Below are 25,000 nucleotides of genomic sequence, written 5' to 3'. Positions count from 1 at the left end.
TGGTCTGGGGATGTGTTTAGTCCTGTCTATATAATAAGTGTTTGTCATTATAGATGGTCTGGGGATGTGTTTAACCCTGTCTATATAATAATTGTGTGTCATTATAGATGGTCTAGGGATGTGTTTAACCCTGTCTATATAATAAGTGTGTGTCATTATAGATGGTCTGGGGATGTGTTTAACCCTGTCTATATAATAAGTGTGTGTCATTATAGATGGTCTGGGGATGTGTTTAGTCCTGTCTATATAATAAGTGTTTGTCATTATAGCTGGTCTAGGGATGTGTTTAACCCTGTCTATATAATAAGTGTGTGTCATTATAGATGGTCTAGGGATGTGTTTAGTCCTGTCTATATAATAAGTGTTTGTCATTATAGATGGTCTGGGGATGTGTTTAATCCTGTCTATATAATAAGTGTTTGTCATTATAGCTGGTCTAGGGATGTGTTTAACCCTGTCTATATAATAAGTGTGTGTCATTATAGCTGGTCTGGGGATGTGTTTAGTCCTGTCTATATAATAAGTGTTTGTCATTATAGATGGTCTGGGGATGTGTTTAACCCTGTCTATATAATAAGTGTGTGTCATTATAGCTGGTCTGGGGATGTGTTTAGTCCTGTCTATATAATAAGTGTTTGTCATTATAGATGGTCTGGGGATGTGTTTAACCCTGTCTATATAATAATTGTGTGTCATTATAGATGGTCTAGGGATGTGTTTAGTCCTGTCTATATAATAAGTGTGTGTCATTATAGATGGTCTGGGGATGTGTTTAATCCTGTCTATATAATAAGTGTTTGTCATTATAGATGGTCTGGGGATGTGTTTAATCCTGTCTATATAATAAGTGTGTGTCATTATAGATGGTCTGGGGATGTGTTTAACCCTGTCTATATAATAATTGTGTGTCATTATAGATGGTCTAGGGATGTGTTTAGTCCTGTCTATATAATAAGTGTTTGTCATTATAGATGGTCTGGGGATGTGTTTAGTCCTGTCTATATAATAAGTGTCCTGTATACCAAGCTGTTTAAATTCAAAGATTTCAACCCTTAGCGAACCTCACCCCTAGAAAACCCATTGTCTGTATATTAGACTAGGTTTTCATTTGGTTCAACTGTCTTTTAAACTATTGATTGGCATGGCAGTGTTATAACAAACCTAAACCTCATAGTAGTAATGGTAGGTTGGAGTTTAGTAATTGAACATGTAACAGTAGCCTAGTGTTGTGATCTAGGTGAGATGAAGGCAGGCTGTCTGCAGAAGGGGATTACCTGGCTGGTCTCAGGGGAGCCTGACCCCTGACCTCTATAATGAAAGGGGGGAGGGCCCCAGACAAAAGACTTGTTAGACCCAGAGAACACAACACACTGGAAACGTATCCCTTATCCCCAATGTGATGGGATACTCTGGTATGTCTCACCTTTTCCTCCTCTTAAAGATTCCTGCCTCTACTGCTTCCTTTTCCTCCTCTTAAAGATTCCTGCCTCTACTGCTTCCTTTTCCTCCTCTTAAAGATTCCTGCCTCTACTTCTTCCTTTTCCTCCTCTTAAAGATTCCTGCCTCTACTGCTTCCTTTTCCTCCTCTTAAAGATTCCTGCCTCTACTGCTTCCTTTTCCTCCTCTTAAAGATTCCTGCCTCTACTGCTTCCTTTTCCTCCTCTTAAAGATTCCTGCCTCTACTGCTTCCTTTTCCTCCTCTTAAAGATTCCTGCCTCTACTTCTTCCTTTTCCTCCTCTTAAAGATTCCTGCCTCTACTTCTTCCCTTTTCCTCCTCTTAAAGATTCCTGCCTCTACTGCTTCCTTTTCCTCCTCTTAAAGATTCCTGCCTCTACTGCTTCCTTTTCCTCCTCTTAAAGATTCCTGCCTCTACTGCTTCCTTTTCCTCCTCTTAAAGATTCCTGCCTCTACTGCTTCCTTTTCCTCCTCTTAAAGATTCCTGCCTCTACTGCTTCCTTTTTCCTCCTCTTAAAGATTCCTGCCTCTACTGCTTCCTTTTCCTCCTCTTAAAGATTCCTGCCTCTACTGCTTCCTTTTCCTCCTCTTAAAGATTCCTGCCTCTACTTCTTCCTTTTCCTCCTCTTAAAGATTCCTGCCTCTACTGCTTCCTTTTCCTCCTCTTAAAGATTCCTGCCTCTACTTCTTCCTTTTCCTCCTCTTAAAGATTCCTGCCTCTACTGCTTCCTTTTTCCTCCTCTTAACCTCTATGGGCTAGGTGGGACGCTAGCGTGCCACCCGTGGTGCACTCCATCAACAGCAGGTGCATTTCAAGAGCGGCAAATTTGAATCCAAATAAATGTCAAAATTCAAATTTTTCAAACATACAACTATTTTACACCCTTTGAAAGATAAACATCTCCTTAATCTAACCACGTTTTACGATTTCAAAAAGGTTTTACGGCGAAAGCATAAATTTAGAGTATGTTAGGACAGTACATTTACAAGAGTTGTGTGTAATGTTTTGTCAATTCAAAGACAGGGTCACCAAAACCATAAAACCAGCTAAAATGATGCACTAACCTTTTACAATCTCCATCAGATGACACTCCTAGGACATTATGTTAGACAATGCATGCATTTTTAGTTCTATCAAGTTCATATTTATATCCAAAAACAGCGTTTTACTATGGCATTGATGTTGAGGAAATCGTTTCCCTCCAATAACCGGCAGTCAAGTCAGCGTCACAAATTAAATAATTAAAATTAGAAAACATTGGTAAAATATTATATTGTCATTTAAAGAATTATAGATTTACATCTCTTGAACGCAATCAACTTGCCAGATTTAAAAATAACCTTACTGGGAAATCACACTTTGCAATAATCTGAGCACTGCGCCCAGAAAAATACGCGTTGCAATACAGACTAGACGTCATGTTGGGGAGATCTAAAATCGAAAATACTATGTAAATAATCCATTACCTTTGATTCTCTTCATCAGATGTCACTTCCAGGTATCACAGGTCCATAACGAATGTAGTTTTGTTCAAAAAAGCTCATCATTTATGTCCAAAAATCTCCGTCTTGTTAGCACATGATCTAAGCCAGCCGGACTTCTCGTCATGAACGAGGGGAAAAAATATATTTACGTTCGTTCAAACATGTCAAACGTTGTATAGCATAAATCATTAGGGCCTTTTTTAACCAGAACATGAATAATATTCAAGGTGGACGAATGCATACTCTTTTATAACGTATTGGAACGAGGGTACCCAACATGAACTCGCGCGCCAGGTGTCTAATGGGACATCATCGTTCCATGGCTCTTGTTCGGTCAGATCTCCCTCCAGAAGACTCAAAACACTTTGTAAAGGCTGGTGACATCTAGTGGAAGCAATAGGAAGTGCCAAAATATTCCTCAGCCCCTGTGTTTTTCAATGGGATAGGTTTAAAGGTAATACAACACATCAGGTATCCACTTCCTGTCAGAAAATGTCTCAGGGTTTTGCCTGCCAAATGAGTTCTGTTATACTCACAGACACCATTCAAACAGTTTTAGAAACTTTAGAGTGTTTTCTATCCATATATAATAAGTATATGCATATTCTAGTTACTGGGTAGGATTAGTAACCAGATTAAATCGGGTACATTTTTTTTATCCAGACGTGCAAATGCTGCCCCCTAGCCCTAACAGGTTAAAGATTCCTGCCTCTACTGCTTCCTTTTACTCCTCTTAAAGATTCCTGCCTCTACTGCTTCCTTTTTCCTCCTCTTAAAGATTCCTGCCTCTACTGCTTCATTTTCCTCCTCTTAAAGATTCCTGCCTCTACTGCTTCCTTTTCCTCCTCTTAAAGATTCCTGCCTCTACTGCTTCCTTTTTCCTCCTCTTAAAGATTCCTGCCTCTACTGCTTCCTTTTCCTCCTCTTAAAGATTCCTGCCTCTACTGCTTCCTTTTCCTCCTCTTAAAGATTCCTGCCTCTACTGCTTCCTTTTTCCTCCTCTTAAAGATTCCTGCCTCTACTGCTTCCTTTTCCTCCTCTTAAAGATTCCTGCCTCTACTGCTTCCTTTTCCTCCTCTTAAAGATTCCTGCCTCTACTGCTTCCTTTTCCTCCTCTTAAAGATTCCAACCATTCCTTTCACTGACTCAATGTTTTGAGGGGAAAATGGGCGAGCAGCGAACACTTGAAATGTAGCCAACCAACACGAGGAGTGGAAATGTGACGCTTTGGATATTTGAAAGAACCTTTGGCTGCCTGGCTGGAGCTGGGGGAGGTAGATTGTTTGTGTGTGGAATTGGATTGGAAGTAGTATTATGTATGAAGTCTGACTTTGAGCTGTGGCTTTTGAATCAAAGCGGGAAGATCAAAGTTGTTATTCATGTGTGTCAGACAGTGTTTGATCTACTGGTGCTGCAGAGTGTAGACTCGCTTCACCTCAGTGGAATTCTTACGCGAATCGGAACAGACAGTGATTGATTTGTGTGTGTGTGTCCAGGAAGTCCTCCTGTTTTGCCTCCCAGAACCGTAGCTCCCCTTTTCATAAGCCTTAATACCATGGATTCATTCAACAATAGCTGTGTTTAAATGCAACATTATTAAATGAACCTTGGGTAAGAAACAAAAACAGCTATGGTCATTATAAGCTATGTTTTCAGTTGTTGTGAATGACTGAATTCCTGGTGATATTGCAGTGGCAAATAACTTCCCATCGTAGTTTTCTAATTCCACCTTTTGCCTTTCCTCTCGTTTCAGTCACCCTCCCCAAGGCCCTCTTCCTCCCAGCCTCCTCCTCTCCCCCCACCCCCTCCAGACGCTCCATGCAGTCCCCCTCCTCCTATCGCCTGCCCCACCCGCTGCCCCCTCTGCCCGTGCGGAAGGGGGTCCGGGGCCGGCGCCCCAAACTCCAGACCATCGCCCTGCTCAAGGCAGCGGCGGAGGCCGCAGCCGAGGCTGCTCTGAATGGTACGCCACAGGTCTCCGGCTCCCAGCTAGCACCCAGACCCCATAAGAAGAGGGGGCCCAAGCCTGGGAGCAAGGTAAGGAGCTATGGTCAATGAACCAGTTTCCTGGATCCAGATTGAGTTTAGTACTGGACTGAAAAAGTATGCTTATTGGAACAGCATTTTTATTGTAAATCTGTTTAATGAAATGTACATGTGACTGGTTGGTGATTGGCTGCAGTTAACACTCCTGGAGGGGTTTCATATCCAGTCCAATCAATTTACACGATGTTGTATGACAACATCACAGTGGTATTATTACAGTGGGTGTGCTGTGTAGTGTCAGTATATGATAGGGATCAAAGAGTTGTCAGTGAACAAGGTTGTGTTTGTTCAGAGGAAGCCACGTGTGCTGCCGTCCTCGGGGACAGGCTCTGTATATACTACAGCCTCTGAGACCAGACTGATCAACGTTCATGGACCAAAGGACAACAGCCTCAGCTCCAGCCCTGGAGTGGTCTCCACAGGTAAGACTCAGTCCTGTCAGATAAATAAAAACATTGATGCAGTTTAACAGATCGCTGTATTAAGCGATATACACTGAGTGGACAAAACATCCAGCACTTTCCTTGACATAGACTGACCAGGTGAATCCAGGTTGAAGCTGTGATCCCTTATTGATGTCACTTGTTAAATCCACTTCAATCAGTGTAGATGAAGGGGATGAGACAGGTTAAAGGATTTTTAAGCCTTGAGACCATTGAGACATGGATTGTGTTCCATTCAGAGGGTGAATGGGCAAGGCAAAGATTTAAGTGTCTTTGAACGGGTATGGTAGTAGGTGCCAGGCGCTCCGGTTTGGGTCAAGAACTACAACGCTGCTGGAGTTTTCACACTCAACAGTTTCCTGTGTGTATAAAGAATGGTCCACCACCCAAAGGACATCCAGCCAACTTGACACAACTGTGGGAAGGATTGGAGTCAATATGGGTCAGCATCCCTGTGGAACGCTGTTGACACCTTGACGAATTGAGGCTCTTCTGAGGGGAAAAGCGGGTGCAACTCCATATTAGGAAGGTGTTCCTAATGTTTGGTACACTCAGTATATATGCCCACGCTAGAGCAGTCCAGCTGGTCCCTTGTTCTGAATGATTTAACTGATCCACCTAGAGCAGTCCAGCTGGTCTCTTGTTCTGAATGATTTAACTGATCCACCTAGAGCAGTCCAGCTGGTCCCTTGTTCTGAATGATTTAACTGATCCACCTAGAGCAGTCCAGCTGGTCTCTTGTTCTGAATGATTTAACTGATCCACCTAGAGCAGTCCAGCTGGTCCCTTGTTCTGAATGATTTAACTGATCCACCTAGAGCAGTCCAGCTGGTCTCTTGTTCTGAATGATTTAACTGATCCACCTAGAGCAGTCCAGCTGGTCTCTTGTTCTGAATGATTTAACTGATACACCTAGAGCAGTCCAGCTGGTCCCTTGTTCTGAGTGATTTAACTGATCCACCTAGAGCAGTCCAGCTGGTCCCTTGTTCTGAGTGATTTAACTGATCCACCTAGAGCAGTCCAGCTGGTCCCTTGTTCTGAATGATTTAACTGATCCACCTAGAGCAGTCCAGCTGGTCCCTTGTTTTGAATGATTTAACTGATCCACCTAGAGCAGTCCAGCTGGTCTCTTGTTCTGAATGATTTAACTGATCCACCTAGAGCAGTCCAGCTGGTCCCTTGTTTTGAATGATTTAACTGATCCACCTAGAGCAGTCCAGCTGGTCTCTTGTTCTGAATGATTTAACTGATCCACCTAGAGCAGTCCAGCTGGTCTCTTGTTCTGAATGATTTAACTGATCCACCTAGAGCAGTCCAGCTGGTCTCTTGTTCTGAATGATTTAACTGATCCACCTAGAGCAGTCCAGCTGGTCTCTTGTTCTGAATGATTTAACTGATCCACCTAGAGCAGTCCAGCTGGTCCCTTGTTCTGAATGATTTAACTGATCCACCTAGAGCAGTCCAGCTGGTCTCTTGTTCTGAGTGATTTAACTGATCCACCTAGAGCAGTCCAGCTGGTCCCTTGTTTTGAATGATTTAACTGATCCACCTAGAGCAGTCCAGCTGGTCTCTTGTTCTGAATGATTTAACTGATCCACCTAGAATGAAGCTTTAGACATGTTCTAGTGCCTCCTGACCTTCATCTCTCTCTCTCTCTCCTCCAGTGTGTGTGTACGTGAACAAGCACGGAGCCTGTGGCCCACACCTGGACAGGAAGCAGTTGCAGCAGCTGCCGGACCACTTTGGGCCGGGTCCGGTCAACACTGTCCTACAGCAGGCTGTTCAGGCATGTGTGGACTGTGCCTACCAGCCTACCTTCCTTTTCAGCTTCCTACAGTCCCAGTCCGACGGAGGAGAGATCATCAGAGGTATTATAGCCATAGATATATAACCCTAGATAGGAGAAGAGATCGTCAGGTATTATAGCTATAGATATAGAACCCTAGATAGGCTGATGTCATGTAGTCCCTATACATCAGAATGGAACAGTTGGTCAGCCATTTTAGCTGGGGCCTGTCCTGATATATGGTCTGTGGTTATAGCTAGTGTAGTATTGTTGAGGTGTTCTATGGTTGTGTAATGGAGGTGGGTCGGTGAACTGCTGTGCTGACGTGATGAGTAACTAAGCTTGCCTGTGAGCTGAAGACTTGTTAGCTTCCTCAAGCTCATGCCTGTAAGCTTTAGTTCAGCTCGCTAACACAGTCCTGTGATGTGTCGGAGACTCAGGTCCGAACTCAGATGGTCCAAACCTCACTGGACAGAAACACTAGGGTTGTTACTCCATGACATGATGAAGAAGCCAGAAGAACACCCCGCTCCCTAGACCGTCTACTCTACACAGACAGGGCTACATATTCAAATAGTTCCTCAGTCCTCATTAAAATAATGCCAAATGGGAATACGGGATAGGCTGGGGATTCAATCAGGCAGTAGGAATTGGTTTAGGCTGCAGGGCCCACATGGTGCACTGGATAATGCCTGGTGGGATAAAGTGTGTGTGCAGCAGCTGATGTCATGTGTCTGGGGGTAATGAGAACTGACATGTGTGCGTAACCTGGTTTGGGAGGGGCTCCCCGGGGGGGTCCCAGTCTGTGTGTGGGGGGGTCATCTGATGCTGGGCCATTTGTTACTGCACCATATAAACCAAATAATCCTGTCTGTTACTGCGCCATAGAAACCAAATAATCCTGTCTGTTACTGCGCCATAGAAACCAAATAATCCTGTCTGTTACTGCACCATATAAACCAAATAATCCTGTCTGTTACTGCGACATAGAAACCAAATAATCCTGTCTGTTACTGCGACATAGAAACCAAATAATCCTGTCTGTTACTGCGACATAGAAACCAAATAATCCTGTCTGTTACTGTGCCATAGAAACCAAATAATCCTGTCTGTTACTGCGCCATAGAAACCAAATAATCCTGTCTGTTACTGCGACATAGAAACCAAATAATCCTGTCTGTTACTGCGACATAGAAACCAAATAATCCTGTCTGTTACTGCGACATAGAAACCAAATAATCCTGTCTGTTACTGCGACATAGAAACCAAATAATCCTGTCTGTTACTGCGACATAGAATCATGGTTATCATGGTTCTCTCTTGTTCCTCTACAGCAGACAAATGGTGAGCAATATGTTTGGAACATGAAATCACAATAAAATCACAGTATCGAATCGCAATACATATAGAATTGTGAGAATCTCCATACATAAGTATGGTGATAATATGGTATGGTCAGGTCCCTAACAGACAGTGTTTCAACAGCTAGGTAAAGAGCTGTGTGATGGATGCTGTGTGATGGATGTCTGGTAAAGCCAGTCATTTCTCCATCTGCTGAGTGCCTCTGCCTGCCTCTCTCAGCCCAGATACATACAGTTGAAGTCGGAAGTTTACATACACCTTAGCCAAATACATTTAAAACGTAGTTTTTCACAATTCCTGACATTTAATCCTAATAAAAATTCCCTGATTTAGGTCAGTTAGGATCACCATTTTATTTTAAGAATGTGAAATGTCAGAATAATAGTAGAGAATGATTTATTTCAGCTTTTATTTCTTTCATCACATTCCCAGTGGGTCAGAAGTTTACACATACTCAATTAGTATTTGCTAGCATTGCCTTTAAATTGTTTAACTTGGGTCAAACGTTTCGGGTAGCCTTCCACAAGCTTCTCACAATAAGTTGGGTGAATTTTGGCCCATTCCTCCTGACAGAGCTGGTGTAACTGAGTCAGGTTTGTAGGCCTCCTTGCTCGCACATGCTTTTTTTCAGTTCTGCCCACAAATTTTCGATAGGATTGAGGTCAGGGCTTTATGATGGCCACTCCAATACCTTGACTTTGTTGTCCTTAAACCATTTTGCCACAACTTTGGAAGTATGCTTGGGGTCATTGTCCATTTGGAAGACCCATCTTCGACCAAGCTTTAACTTCCTGACTGATGTCTTGAGATGTTGCTTCAATAAATCCACAATTTTCTGTCCTCATGATGCTATCTATTTTGTGAAGTGCACCAGTCCCTCCTGCAGCAAGGCACTCCCACAACATGATGCTGCCACCCCTGTGCTTCACGGTTTGGATGGTGTTCTTCGGCTTGCAAGCGTCCCCCCTTTTCCTCCAAACATAACGATGGTGATTATGGCCAAACAGTTCTATTTTTGTTTCATCAGACCAGAGGACCAGAGGACATTTCTCCCAAAAGTACGATCTTTGTCCCCATGTGCAGTTGCAAACCGTAGTCTGGCTTTTTTTATGGCGGTTTTAGAGCAGTGGCTTCTTCCTTGCTGAGCGGCCTTTCAGGTTATATCGATATAGGACTCGTTTACTGTGGATATAGATACTTTTGTACCTGTTTCCTCCAACATCTTCACAAGGTCCTTTGCTGCTGTTCTGGGATTGATTTGCACTTTTCGCACCAAAGTAAGTTCATCTCTAGGAGACAGAACACGTCTCCTTCCTGAGCGGTATGATGACTACGTGGTCCCATGGTGTTTATACTTGCGTACTATTGTTTGTACAGATGAACGTGGTACCTTCAGGCGTTTGGAAATTGCTCCCAAGGATGAGCCAGACTTGTGGAGGTCTACAATGTTTTTTCTGAGGTCTTGGCTGATTTCTTTTGATTTTCCCATGATGTCAAGCAAAGAGGCACTGAGTTTGAAGGTAGGCCTTGAAATACATCCACAGGTACACCTCCAATTGACTCAAATAATGTCAATTAGCCTATCAGAAGCTTCTAAAGCCATGACATCATTTTGTGGAATTTTCCAAGCTGTTTAAAGGCACAGTCAACTTAGTGTATGTAAACTTCTGACCCACTGGAATTGTGATAGATTATTTCACTTATAATTCACTCTGTCTGTAAACAATTGTTGGAAAAATTACTTGTGTCATGCCAAAACTATAGTTTGTTAACAAGAAATTTGTGGAGTGGTTGAAAAACAAGTTTTAATGACTCCAACCTAAGTGTATGTAAACTTCTGACTTCAACTGTACAACCACATCAGCAGAACAATGACTTCAGGGGACTCTGGTTTAGTCCAACACTGACGTTTGCCTTCTCCCCTCTCCCAGTATGTAGTGACGGAAGGCTCATCTATGTCAAGCTGCCCCAGGCCTTCAGTGCCTCTGTAATCAGCTAGATACCATATGACTGTGGCTATCTGTTCTGTCTCCCACCCTGCAGTGCGGTCTGATGGGGGGATCCACTATGTCAAGCTGCCCCAGGCCTCCTCTGCCTCCTTCGTGCTCAGGTTCATGGAGACTCTGTGTCACCAGCTGCAGAGTGACAACCTGTTCTCCTCCCAACCCTTCAGCCCTGCATTCATGGCCTCCACTGGACACACAGCCTACGACAGGAGCACGTCAGGTAATGCCTGCAAACCGTGGCGTGTGTGTGTGTTTGTGAGCTTTTCCTTATCTTTGTCACAAAGCCACAAGCCAGCATGTATTTTCCATCAACATACACCATCAACAGTCACATTAGAAACTGTGGCTATTTCTCTAATATTCCATTGGTCATCTATAATGTCATAGCATTTCCTTCAACAGGTCACTGACCCACATGAAACATCAGACCCCAAAAAACACAAGTTTATAGAGATATCTCAGTGGCCCTCAGTTGGCAGTAGCTGATGCCATGTCTTGTCTCTCCTCTCCTCTGTTGTCTCCAGTAAAAGAAGAGATGTCAGAGGCCTTGTCCATAGCCAGAGGCACCGTAGGAAGGAGCAGGCGCTTCCAGATGGACAGAGACAGGGACTGTAACCTTTACCCTGCCCCCCTGTCCTCCTCCAAACGGCTGCACAGCACAGAGGCACACCCCTCGGAAGGTACACTAACACCCCTCGGCCTCAGAGCTACCCCTGGTGCACTCACTGGGGATGCATCGCAATAGTTTGAAATTACCTCCTGTTCTTCCTTTGTCATCTCGTCTCCTTCAGTACTGATATATAAACACAAAATACAGGATAAGGAAAAAAGTAAATGGAGGATAGCTACCCAGGAATTGACTTTCACCTTTCCAGTTCTTTAATGTCAGTGCAGATGAAATGGGGAGAGGAAGCCTCTCTACACTATTAAGATGCAGCCCAGTGCTGGACTGGGCACTGTGATTAACTAGAAGGAGAGGAAGCCTCTCTACACTATTAAGATGCAGCCCAGTGCTGGACTGGGCACTGTGATTAACTAGAAGGACCACTCTACTGAATTAACACAAATAACCACTTCCTTGTGTCCTCAGTAGAGTGATAGTTGTGGCCTATCGTCTTCCTTCTTATTGCCTCCTGATTCTACATTATTGAAACACTTTCCTTAATGCATAACTGCTGTTTGATTAATTAAAACTTCCGCTTGTATAGTTTATTAATGAAGTCCTAGTAACTGTACAGATATTGATGACCTGCCACTGTTCAATGTAATTGCATCAGCAGCTAACGGCTAAGCTACCACTTCATGATTAATCACCGATCACCAAGCAGCTAACGGCTAAGCTACCACTTCATGATTAATCACCGATCACCAAGCAGCTAACGGCTAAGCTACCACTTCATGATTAATCACCGATCACCAAGCAGCTAACGGCTACGCTACCACTTCATGATTAATCACCGATCACCAAGCATCTAACGGCTAAGCTACCACTTCATGATTAATCACCGATCACCAAGCAGCTAACAGCTAAGCTACCACTTCATGATTAATCACCGATCACCAAGCAGCTAACGGCTAAGCTACCACTTCATGATTAATCACCGATCACCAAGCAGCTAACGGCTAAGCTACCACTTCATGATTAATCACCGATCACCAAGCAGCTAACGGCTACGCTACCACTTCATGATTAATCACCAATCATCAAACACTTGTTTAGTTTCTCATGGCACATTATTAGATGGCATTTTACTTTAAGAATTCATGTGTGTGACACTGTATTAGTGTGTGTGTCTATACGCTGACGATCCTACCTCTCTTACCCTCCATCAGAGCCCCTTCCTCGCAGTGAGAACGGTTTGACTGAGGACCCTATGGACACCTCCACCTCTCCCTCTATGACACCTCACCCCCTGACACAACGCACCACCTCAGAGTACCGTGGCCAGGGGTCCAGCAGCCCCTACTACCCTGGGTCTGGCCCTGGTCACCCCCCACCACCACCCCTCAGGCGCCTGGCCCCCAACCCTCCCGACCTGGGGTCCAGAGGGCTACAGAGAAGAGTGGAAGGTAGGCCTTGTAAGAGCTGAACCCCCGTTGGCTGGCTGACTGGACGGGCCTCTAGATTCTAGTTGGCCATTTACGTTTGTTTGAATGTTGATTTAATTTTAGTAACTTAACAGACGCTCTTATCCCGAGCGACTTAGTGCATTCATCTTCAGATAGCTAGGTGAGACACCCACACATCTCAGTCATAGTCAGTACATTTTCCTCAATAAAGCAGCTAAGACAGTGCTAGCAAGACAAGTCAAGTTAGTTCAAGAAAGGCGATGGTGTTTTTATTTTCATTCATTTAACAGAAGTGTAGTCAGGTGGCAGTAAATATGTTGTCTAGCACTGCCACCTAGTGGACAATGCCATGGATATGTTGTATTTTTCTTTATTTAACTAGGCAAGTCAGTTTTAAAGAACAAATTCTTATTTACAATGATGGCCTAGGAACAGTGGGTTAACTGCCTTGTTCAGGGGCAGAACGACAGATTTTTACCTTGTCAGCTCTGGGATTTGATCTTGAAACCTTTCAGTTACTAGTCCAACACTCTAACCACTAGGCTCTAACCACTAGGCTCTAACCACTAGGCTCTAACCACTAGGCTCTAACCACTAGGCTCTAACCACTAGGCTCTAACCACTAGGCTCTAACCACTAGGCTCTAACCACTAGGCTCTAACCACTAGGCTCTAACCACTAGGCTAACATGTCGCCCTGTAAAGTCTGAAACGATTGGTATTCATGGTGGTTAACTAGAGAGGTGAATATTGAATTCTGACTCTCTGCTGCTCTGTCTGTGTGTTCTGTTCTTCAGCTGCGAGCTCCACCACAGGTCCTGAGCACCTGGCAGCTGCAGACCGGGAGGCTGCAGCGGGGAACGGGGCCGGGAACGCCCCTTCCTCCTGGTCTGTGGATGAGGTGATGCAGTTTGTCCACGACGCCGACCCCCAAACACTCGGACCCCACGTGGAGCTCTTCAGAAAACACGTGAGTGGACCTTGATTGATTTATTTATTGATTGATGACGTTTCTTGTCCTTTTTCTTCCTTTGGAGCATCACTGCTGATAGAGGAAAGGAGACAAGGAGAGGCAGACACTACACTATTGAGATGCCCCCTAGATGTGTGTCTAAGGGCCGGGTCCAGGCCTGATGTTACACTATTTGAGATGCTCCCTAGATTATTTTAATGTTGTGTAAAAATTCAAAAAATATCCCCAAAAAAGAACTGCAGCCTGGATATGTGTTAGGTGTCTGGTCTGGTTCTGATGTGCTCCAGCCCTCCTGGCTGTGATGCAGCCTGGATATGTGTTAGGTGTCTGGTCTGGTTCTGATGTGCTCCAGCCCTCCTGGCTGTGATGCAGCCTGGATATGTGTTAGGTGTCTGGTCTGGTTCTGATGTGCTCCAGCCCTCCTGGCTGTGATGCAGCCTGGATATGTGTTAGGTGTCTGGTCTGGTTCTGATGTGCTCCAGCCCTCCTGGCTGTGATGCAGCCTGGATATGTGTTAGGTGTCTGGTCTGGTTCTGATCTGCTCCAGCCCTCCTTGCTGTGTGTATGTCCCTGTCAGAAGCAGGAAGCATAAAGGGAGGACGCCTGTGTCACAGAGATAGATTTACAACAGTGTTGTATTCCTATGGCCTGTGTCCTCTGTGTTTAGTCTATAACCTGGGAGTCTAGCAGTGGGCTGTCTCAGAACCTTCCCTACCTGTCTGGAGAGGATCACTTTAATTCCCTCCAGGAAAACCCAACTCTGTTTAACCATACAGGCCATCTACAACCTAGTGAATGTTTACAGTACGACGCCAGACAATTTCTGTTTGGAATTTTCTGTTGATGTCTGCCTGGACATCTCAGCTCAGAGAGAATTATGTTGTTGTTCTGCTGTTATGTTGGTTCTGTGTTGGGGAAAAGGTGCACCTATCACTGTTGAACGTAAAAAAACACAACGTTTCATTTAGAAGAGTTAATCATTGATGTTTCGGCCATCTTGGCTGTGTTGGTGCTACGCCCTCTTTCTGACTGCGTTTGTCTCTTGTCTTCAGGAGATCGACGGAAAGGCGCTAATGCTTCTACGTAGTGACATCATCATGAAGTACATGGGTCTGAAGCTAGGCCCCGCCCTCAAGCTATGTCACCACATCGAGAGGCTCAAACAGACCAAACAGTAACACTCTCACACTCACACACACACACACACACACACACACACACACACACACACACACACACACACACACACACACACACACACACACACACACACTAGAATGGGAAGATCATCTTGGCTGTGAAACCCTAAGCACAATGAGTCCTTAATCATTCCTTTGCAGAGACCCTCATACCTCATCCTGTGATGAAGAGCATTCAGAGAAACAGTATGAATGTCAGTATGAACGTCAGTACAGAGAAACACTATGAACGAACTTCAGTCTACTATTCTTTAGAATAGACTCAGCTGAATCCCAAAGGATGATGTTGAGTGTTTACCTACCTATGCATTGTCCATGTACACCTTCTCTCAACCCTTACCTACTTAGCCTGGTCCCAGAATGTTCTGTAAAAAACAAACAGATCTGAGACCAGGCTACTGTCAGCCTTGGAGACCTGGAGATGCAAGGAGCCATCTCCACACAACCCCCAATGGCATGTACTGCTTGTTGCACTAGCCTCTCATTGCAATAAGATATCAACCATTCAGCTTCTATATGGATACTGTGATTTGATTCTTCAATAGTTTCAATATCAAAGGATGTTGATAAGGAGAATGTACCATGCTGGGAAGATTCATTGTTTGTTTTGGACACCGTACTCCTTAGTGCATTCAGGGTGTGACAACCTGGACTCTTTGGAACACTGATCGTTCTTTGGATCGCCCAATGGAACTTCTAACCAGGATCTATGATTGTGATTGGACATTCACACATTCCTCTGCTGCGTGTAGATTCTACAATACGTTGGACAATGAAGACAGGAAGTTCCTGTTCAAGTCAAAGTCTTATTGTAAAAGATGATGGTGGACTTATGTTTGAAGAACCAGACAAAAAACCTGTGTTTTACATAAAAAGCCAAAAAAGTATGTTTTTTTTATATCCTGGATTTTGTACTGTGTGTAAAAGGTATTATTAATCTCTGCATATATACAGGAAGGTTGTGTTGAATCCTGTCTGTATTTTAACCCAAACAATCTGCTATTTGTAATGGTAGTGTTGGCTACACCATCAGACAACTACCCGATGGTAGCCAAGCTGAACATTGATTGCAATACGTGTATGGCCATCTCATTTCAAATCATAGCCGTTAAAAGTAGATAGTTGACTGTTGGTTGTCTGAAGGTTTTCAAGCACCAAATGAACAGTTGATATGTATTTAACGTTTCATGGTCAGGATATCCAGCATATATGGATACAAGGCTGTATAGCAGTCAGGCAACAGGCTAGGATATGGAGTGTTAGGGGGATTTAACACACAAGCAAAAGAGATGTGGATGGGATTGATTTGTGTCACAACAACCTATAATGTGATAAATATGACTTATTTTAGTATTTATCTTGTCGCTGTGGCAGAAGAAGTGACCAATTTCTGAAAATTTTTCAGAAGTCATATATTGAAAACAATCTTTTGTAGTTACATTTTTATGTGAAAGCTTTTAGTTTAACTGAACGGTAATACTTCAAACGGCCTTGCTTTATTGTGATACTCAGGTTTTACTAGGCTTTTGTGTTTTAGGACAGACTTCTTCATAGTAGCATTTGCTGTAAGTTCATTTTCTGTTTGACAATATTTTAGATCAACTTTGTATATATTTTTTAAGATTCTACATTTTCATCTGTTGTTCCACAGTGTACATATACTGGAAAAACTACTTTTTCAAGTACCGGTACTGGAAAATGCTTGTTTGTTAAATAATATTTGCATATGTACTTTCACGCAATTAAACTTTTTTTTCACCATTTGCCTCATTTCATGAGAGTTGACAAGCATTTTTATTTTAACCTTTTTATTTAACAAGGCAAGTCAGTTAAGAACAAATTGTTATTTACAATGAGGGCCTACCGGAGAACAGTGAACTGCCTTGTTCAGGGGCAGAACAGATGTTTTCATCTTGTCAGCTCAGGGATTTGATCCAGCAACATTTTGGTTACTGGCCCAATGATCTAACCACTAGGCCGCCCCAACATGAACCTTTAACAATTTGAAAAGGGAAGTGTCCCTTTAGTAATAAATAAGTAAATGCGATGTTAAGACAAAGGGGCATCATGCTCAACAAGAACACTTTGTTTTATTCTCATGTCATTTTTTTCCAACTGAATCACATACAAACATGAACCATGAAATGACTGGCTAAGTGTCCTCAATCGGATATGAAATACTGTATAAGCCTAGCAAAGCATCAACAAATGTACCTTTTCACATGGAAAGTAGCAGACGATGGACAGCCACATTTCATCTGTGAATTGACAGTATTTTGTAAAAGGAGAAAGTCCTCTTTTAACAATTTATATTGATTAATTAAACATGAATGTTTTGTAAGGTAAAAATGTCAGACAACTACAAACACAGTCACAACACTTCAGCAACAAAGTCATCCTCCGTCTCTCAACACATGGAGGAGATATCATCCATGCCAGGAAGATTATCCCCAATCATCTGCCGTAGTCACAGCACTTGGCCAATGTCTCAGAAGAACAGGTTGTAACTTCTGTCAACCACAAGCGCTAGCAGTAAAGACACACGTAACCAACTGGATTTGAACCTCGGGTCTCTTGTGTCCCTCAAGACTGTGTTAGCCTGTTAGGCATTAGCTAAGCTCGGTGAGCTAACACAAGTCTTCAGGTCTTAGTCAAGGATAGTTCACCTCATTACCACCTCCTTTATGTAACAGAGACCGCCCTGTCTGTCTGACCCGGGATTCGATCCCACTTCTACAATGACACTTCACGCTCCGGCCTGGTCCCAGATCTGCAAGACAGTACATACAGATCTGGGACCAGGCTAACTCCTCTCTACTAACAGATCTGGGACCAGGCTAACTCCTCTCTACTAACAGATCTGGGACCAGGCTAACTCCTCTCTACTAACAGATCTGGGATCAGGCTAACTCCTCTACTTCCTGGGGCAGAAGGCAGCCAGACGTTGCTTCTTGATGGGGAGGATGTGGATCTCCTGTGAGCTGACCTTCTTCAGTTTGATGGCCTGTCTGTTCCTGGGGAGGTTAGGGTCTTTCTGCTCCACCACATGGTGTCCTCTGGGTAGAGGCAGAGCACCGTAACACTGATGTAACAGCGCCCCCGTGTGGCCGGAGGAGTCGTGTTGTTTAATAGACAGGCTCTTACTGGACAGCCCTGAGAGAGACTTGATCTTGCCACAGAAGATGGCAGTGGTGGGGATCGCGTCTTTGACCGCCACGATGACTTTGGCTGTTTGAGAGGTGTGAAAGATCTCAAAGTTCGAGCTACCGCTGCTGCTACTGCTCTTGGGCTCGCTGCTGGGTCTGTTACCGCTCCCGCCTCCATCCACCACCGCCCACTGACGCCGTCTACTGAATTCTACATGGGTTACACCGTTCAACAGGTTAGGGCGGTGGTGGAGCTTCTGAGTGCACTCCGCAGGCTTTAAGACCTCCAGAGAAACAGATGTAGTGCCCTCGGGTGAAGGGAGCCAGGCTGTAGTAGTGCCCTCGGAAGAAGTGTGCCAGTCCCGCGATGAAGGACGCTCTTTTCTTTTCTGTTTACTAGCTACAGACAGGTCGAGGACAGTGTCATCGTGTTGTTGAAATGTCCTTTCCTGCTTTGGTTGGATTATGGGAGGGGCTTTCACTGATAGGTCAAGCACCTCCCCCTCGGGGACCATGGCAACAGAGGACAGAGAGGCCATGGAAGATGGAGGGTAAAGAGTCATAATGTTACCGTGTGGTGGAGGACTGATGATCTCCTCATAGTTAGTCTGTGTGCTTTTAGTCACCATACAGGCTGGTTTAGAGGGGTCAGAGTATCCTTTGGACTCCTGGCTCTGTGGGATGGGGATAGGGATAGGGAGAGGGATGGGTAGAGGCACAGGGAGAGGAACAATGACAGGGTAGGGGACCAGGAGGGTGGCAGGGGGTACCAGGGGGGCTAGCGGGGAGCTGTAGGGGTAGGAGAGGGGTGGAGGTTGGGGTTGGGATGGGGGGAACGAGGCTGAAGCAAAGGGGTCAGTTGGGGTTGATCCCGCTGGGTGACAGGAAGAGGAGGTGGGGTTGGTCTGAGCAGAAAACAGGTCCTGTATGAGGGCAGCGAATGCTGGGTTCTGGAGGATGGCATGAATACCTAGGAGAGAGAATGGTTGTATTACTACAATTGGAGGGATTACACACCAATAGTAGACAGCTGAATTACTATATACCATTACAATTACCTGGGTCCTGGGTTGGAGGTCCAGGTAGTTTCTGATCCAGGGCTGGAGGCTGGCAGAAGGCCAATGAAGCCATGGAAGAGGTCTGAGGCTGGGTGTGAAACAGCAGATTGTTCTGGAGGAAGGACAGGGAAGGGCAGGGGGGAGTCTGCTGGAGCATTGCTCCCATGGTGTTCAGATGCTGGAACACATGCTGCTCCAGGACCAGAGGCAGGGAGAGGCCAGGGCCTTGGGAGAGGGAGCCCAGGGAGAGAGGCCCCTGGTGGGTCAGGAGGTACGGAGGGATCCCCTGGGGAGCGGTTCCTCCAGCCATCTGTTGGAGGGGGTGGATGGGCAGCATCACAGGACTGTCCCCCAGACAGAGAGGCTGAAGCACGCTGGCAGCTACCTTGAGAGCCACGCCTTCTGGAGCCTCGGCGCTGGGACTGGCCATGGTGGGGGACGCTGGGATAGTTACCATATGTGAAAGGGTTGGTTTCTGATTAGCCTGGCCAGGAGAGCTGATGCTTGAGGCCTCGCTTGTAATCAGCTGGTTGACAGTGTTCTCTACCTTTCTGACCCCCTCTCCACCACCTCTTCCTCCTCCACTACTTCCCCCATTCTGAGGAAGGTCAGCTACATGCTCTGAGCAAAGATCCTCCATCTTCTTTTTCCTGAAAACATCCACTGGAGTCTTAGCTTAGGACAGGAGGGCCATGGTTACTGTTTAGCAGTGTCACAGGCTGGCATCTAACCTGACGGGGAAAAAGAAAAAAGGCTTGTTTTAATGAAAAATGAAGTGGAGAAATATTGGTCATTAGTCAGAACTAGAACTGGCAAGTTAACAAAGTAAAGTAACAGAAAATAACAAGCGTCAGTGTTTATTCAGTGTTGATGTGGATGAAAGCAGAGTAGAGTTGGAGCTTCATGTCCCAGTTCCTCCTGCTATGATATAATGAAAGACCCTGAGGACAAACTGTTGGACTTGACTTGGTTCAACTCAAAATGAACACTAAATCACTTCTAAATCCTCTTGTCTTTTCCAAATCCCCCAGTATTACCCTTGAACCTGCTAGTGATGTCTGTGTCCCAAATAGCACCCTATTCTCTATCTAGTGTATTACATTTGACCTGAGCCCTATGGGTCCTGGTCAAAAGTAGTGCACTATAAACCTAAATACAATAACTACCATTGCCAGCACCAGTACATTTATTGCAAACTTGTTTCCCTGGTAGGCATAGATTAAGCCGGAATGTAATTTCATAAGGGTCATGTTGAGCCTGGTTTAATTGAGTTAGATTGGACAGAAGGTGGCTCATGTCTTTACAGAGACCTAGGAGGTAGAGAACCTGTAATAAACCTTGTCATAATAATGAAGAGACAGTAGAAATACTCTGTGTGTGATAGCTGAAGCACTGACACAAGCTCACAGCTGATGTAACACTTATTTAGCAGCAGAAGAAAGAACACATGAAATCTGTTATTTTGTTCTCCAGCATATCGACCAAATACAGGAAACAATATTTCTATAATGAGGCCTTGAAGTGACCATAAAACTAGACTGGATCAATATGAACAACAGTCTAACATTGTTGTGTTTTAAACCAGAGTTAAAACTAGACTGGATCAATATGAACAACAGTCCACCATTGTCGTGTTTTAAACCAGAGTTAAAACTAGACTGGATTAATATGAACAACAGTCCACCATTGTCGTGTTTTAAACCAGAGTTAAAACTAGACTGGATCAATATGAACAACAGTCCACCATTGTCGTGTTTTAAACCAAGGTTAAAACTAGACTGGATCAATATGAACAACAGTCCACCATTGTCGTGTTTTAAACCAAGGTTAAAACTAGACTGGATCAATATCAACAACAGTCCACCATTGTCGTGTTTTAAACCAGAGTTCTGGAAAACCTTCACAGAGCAATTAAGATCAGTATGATTCCCGATTAGGTCTAAATATGACCAGAAACAGAACTAATCCTTGCCTCTCACCAGTCCTCCCAGCTTCTCTCCTATCTATTCGATTTAGTTGTTTTGTGGTGGAAGCCAGTGGCTTTAGGGTAACTCCAGCACATTGCTTTGACAGAAATGGAGTTGGCAAGACAGCGCAGACAGATCTGAGACCAGGCTATTGTGCGGTTGGATCAGGCTGGAAATTCCTCTTCCTATCAGCTAGCTGTATCAGGCTGGATATTCCTATTCCTATCAGATCAGGCTGGATATTCCTCCTCCACTCATTTAGTTCAGACTGGATATTCTCCCTCCACTCAGTCAGATCAGGCTGGATATTCCCCCTCCACTCAGTCAGATCAGGCTGGATATTCCTCTTCCTGTCAGATAGTTGGATCAGGCTAGATATTCCTCCTCCACTCAGTTAGTTGGATCAGGCTGGATATTCCTCCTCCACTCAGATCAGGCTGGATATTCCTCCTCCACTCAGTTAGATCAGGCTGGATATTCCTCCTCCACTCAGTTAGATCAGGCTGGATATTCCTCTTCCTGTCAGATAGTTGGATCAGGCTGGATATTCCTCTTCCTGTCAGATAGTTGGATCAGGCTGGATATTCCTCTTCCTGTCAGCTAGTTGGATAAGAATAGATATTACTCCTCCCATGGGCTAGTTGGATCAGGCTGGATATTCCCCCTCCACTCAGTTAGATCAGGCTGGATATTCCCCCTCCACTCAATTAGATCAGGCTGGATATTCCCCCTCCACTCAGTTAGATCAGGCTGGATATTCCTCCTTCACTCAGTTAGATCAGGCTGGATATTCCTCCTCCACTCAGTTATATCAGGCTGGATATTCCTCCTTCACTCAGTTAGATCAGGCTGGATATTCCTCCTCCACTCAGTTAGATCAGGCTGGATATTCCTCCTTCACTCAGTTAGATCAGGCTGGATATTCCTCCTGCACTTAGTTAGATCAGGCTGGATATTCCCCCTGCACTTAGTTAGATCAGGCTGGATATTCCCCCTGCACTTAGTTAGATCAGGCTGGATATTCCTCCCCCACTCAGCTAGTTAGATCAGCCTGGATATTCCTCCTCCACTCAATTAGTTGGACCAGGCTGGATATTCACACTTCCCTCAGATAGATCAGACTGCATATTCCCCCTCCCCTCAGTTAGATCAGGCTGGATATTCCCCCTCCACTCAATTAGATCAGGCTGGATATTCCCCCTCCACTCAGTTAGATCAGGCTGGATATTCCTCCTTCACTCAGTTAGATCAGGCTGGATATTCCTCCTCCACTCAGTTATATCAGGCTGGATATTCCTCCTTCACTCAGTTAGATCAGGCTGGATATTCCTCCTCCACTCAGTTAGATCAGGCTGGATATTCCTCCTTCACTCAGTTAGATCAGGCTGGATATTCCTCCTGCACTTAGTTAGATCAGGCTGGATATTCCCCCTGCACTTAGTTAGATCAGGCTGGATATTCCCCCTGCACTTAGTTAGATCAGGCTGGATATTCCTCCCCCACTCAGCTAGTTAGATCAGCCTGGATATTCCTCCTCCACTCAATTAGTTGGACCAGGCTGGATATTCACACTTCCCTCAGATAGATCAGACTGCATATTCCCCCTCCCCTCAGTTAGATCCGGCTGGATATTCCCCCTCCCCTCAGATAGATCAAGCTGGATATTCCTCCACTCAGTTAGATCAGGCTGGATATTCCCCCTCCCCTCAGATAGATCAAGCTGGATATTCCTCCACTCAGTTAGATCAGGCTGGATATTGCTCCTCCACTCAGTTAGATCAGGCTGGATATTCCCCCTCCACTCAGTTAGATCAGGCTGGATATTCCCCTCCACTCAGTTAGATCAGGCTGGATATTCCTCCTCCACTCAGTTAGATCAGGCTGGATATTCCTCCTCCACTCAGTTAGATCAGGCTGGATATTCCTCCTCCACTCAGATAGATCAGGCTGGATATTCCCCCTCCACTCAGTTAGATCAGGCTGGATATACCTCCTCTACTCAGTTAGTTCAGGCTGGATATTCCTCCTCCACTCAGTTAGATCAGGCTGGATATTCCTCCTCCACTCAGTTAGATCAGGCTGGATATTCCTCCTCCACTCAGATAGAACAGGCTGGATATTCCCCCTCCACTCAGTTAGATCAGGCTGGATATACCTCCTCTACTCAGTTAGTTCAGGCTGGATATTCCTCCTCCACTCAGTTAGATCAGGCTGGATATTCCTCCTCCACTCAGTTAGATCAGGCTGGATATTCCTCCTCCACTCAGATAGATCAGGCTGGATATTCCTCCTGCACTTAGTTAGATCAGGCTGGATATTCCCCCTGCACTTAGTTAGATCAGGCTGGATATTCCCCCTGCACTTAGTTAGATCAGGCTGGATATTCCTCCCCCACTCAGCTAGTTAGATCAGGCTGGATATTCCTCCCCCACTCAGTTAGATCAGGCTGGATATTCCTCCCCCACTCAGCTAGTTAGATCAGCCTGGATATTCCTCCTCCACTCAATTAGTTGGACCAGGCTGGATATTCACACTTCCCTCAGATAGATCAGACTGGATATTCCCCCTCCCCTCAGTTAGATCCGGCTGGATATTCCCCCTCCCCTCAGATAGATCAAGCTGGATATTCCTCCACTCAGTTAGATCAGGCTGGATATTCCCCCTCCCCTCAGATAGATCAAGCTGGATATTCCTCCACTCAGTTAGATCAGGCTGGATATTCCTCCTCCACTCAGTTAGATCAGGCTGGATATTCCTCCTCCACTCAGTTAGATCAGGCTGGATATTCCTCCTCCACTCAGTTAGATCAGGCTGGATATTCCCCTCCACTCAGTTAGATCAGGCTGGATATTCCTCCTCCACTCAGTTAGATCAGGCTGGATATTCCTCCTCCACTCAGTTAGATCAGGCTGGATATTCCTCCTCCACTCAGATAGATCAGGCTGGATATTCCCCCTCCACTCAGTTAGATCAGGCTGGATATACCTCCTCTACTCAGTTAGTTCAGGCTGGATATTCCTCCTCCACTCAGTTAGATCAGGCTGGATATTCCTCCTCTACTCAGTTAGTTCAGGCTGGATATTCCCCCTCCACTCAGTTAGATCAGGCTGGATATTCCTCCTCCACTCAGTTAGATCAGGCTGGATATTCCTCCTCTACTCAGTTAGTTCAGGCTGGATATTCCCCCTCCACTCAGTTAGATCAGGCTGGATATTCCTCCTCCACTCAGATAGATCAGGCTGGATATTCCCCCTCCACTCAGTTAGATCAGGCTGGATATACCTCCTCTACTCAGTTAGTTCAGGCTGGATATTCCTCCTCCACTCAGTTAGATCAGGCTGGATATTCCTCCTCTACTCAGTTAGTTCAGGCTGGATATTCCTCCTCCACTCAGTTAGATCAGGCTGGATATTCCTCCTCTACTCAGTTAGTTCAGGCTGGATATTCCCCCTCCACTCAGTTAGATCAGGCTGGATATTCCTCCTCCACTCAGATAGATCAGGCTGGATATTCCCCCTCCACTCAGTTAGATCAGGCTGGATATACCTCCTCTACTCAGTTAGTTCAGGCTGGATATTCCCCCTCCCCTCAGATAGATCAAGCTGGATATTCCTCCACTCAGTTAGATCAGGCTGGATATTCCTCCTCCACTCAGTTAGATCAGGCTGGATATTCCCCCTCCACTCAGTTAGTTCAGGCTGGATATTCCCCCTCCACTCAGTTAGATCAGGCTGGATATTCCCCCTCCACTCAGTTAGATCAGGCTGGATATTCCCCTCCACTCAGTTAGATCAGGCTGGATATTCCTCCTCCACTCAGTTAGATCAGGCTGGATATTCCTCCTCCACTCAGTTAGATCAGGCTGGATATTCCTCCTCCACTCAGATAGATCAGGCTGGATATTCCTCCTCCACTCAGTTAGATCAGGCTGGATATACCTCCTCTACTCAGTTAGTTCAGGCTGGATATTCCTCCTCCACTCAGTTAGATCAGGCTGGATATTC

At 45.0% G+C, this 25,000-nt stretch overlaps 2 protein-coding genes across 3 annotated transcripts in view; one reads left to right on the top strand and one right to left on the bottom strand.

Annotated features, from left to right (window-relative positions):
- LOC123727913 (sex comb on midleg-like protein 2) overlaps positions 1–16,586 on the top strand; it is a 60,138-nt gene extending 43,552 nt beyond the window's left edge. The window contains exons 10-17 of one of the 2 annotated variants that reach the window (XM_082963133.1): positions 4,695–4,978; positions 5,280–5,409; positions 7,095–7,298; positions 10,622–10,804; positions 11,109–11,264; positions 12,418–12,654; positions 13,451–13,623; positions 14,679–16,586. In XM_082963133.1, the coding sequence (XP_082819259.1) occupies positions 4,695–4,978; positions 5,280–5,409; positions 7,095–7,298; positions 10,622–10,804; positions 11,109–11,264; positions 12,418–12,654; positions 13,451–13,623; positions 14,679–14,804 (1,493 nt within the window). In that variant the 3' untranslated portion in view covers positions 14,805–16,586. Of the gene's footprint in view, positions 1–4,694; positions 4,979–5,279; positions 5,410–7,094; positions 7,299–10,621; positions 10,805–11,108; positions 11,265–12,417; positions 12,664–13,450; positions 13,624–14,678 lie in introns of both variants that reach the window. The other variant, XM_082963132.1, reaches the window with a different exon arrangement.
- Positions 16,587–16,885: 299 nt separating this feature from the next.
- LOC106593956 (retinoic acid-induced protein 2-like) overlaps positions 16,886–25,000 on the bottom strand; it is a 25,891-nt gene continuing 17,776 nt past the window's right edge. Inside the window, exons 2-3 of the mRNA XM_045698313.2 lie at positions 19,030–19,760; positions 16,886–18,941 (exon numbers count right to left, since the gene is read on the bottom strand). Of these exons, the coding sequence (XP_045554269.2) occupies positions 17,740–18,941; positions 19,030–19,669 (1,842 nt within the window). The 5' untranslated portion in view covers positions 19,670–19,760 and the 3' untranslated portion in view covers positions 16,886–17,739. The remainder of the gene's footprint in view (positions 18,942–19,029; positions 19,761–25,000) is intronic.

The sequence above is a fragment of the Salmo salar genome, chromosome 16 (genome assembly GCF_965601325.2).
Source record: "Salmo salar chromosome 16, fSalSal1, whole genome shotgun sequence".
NCBI classification, from domain to species: domain Eukaryota; kingdom Metazoa; phylum Chordata; class Actinopteri; order Salmoniformes; family Salmonidae; genus Salmo; species Salmo salar.
Note: the sequence above shows the minus strand (reverse complement) of the source record. Positions and strands in the feature narration are given on the sequence as shown.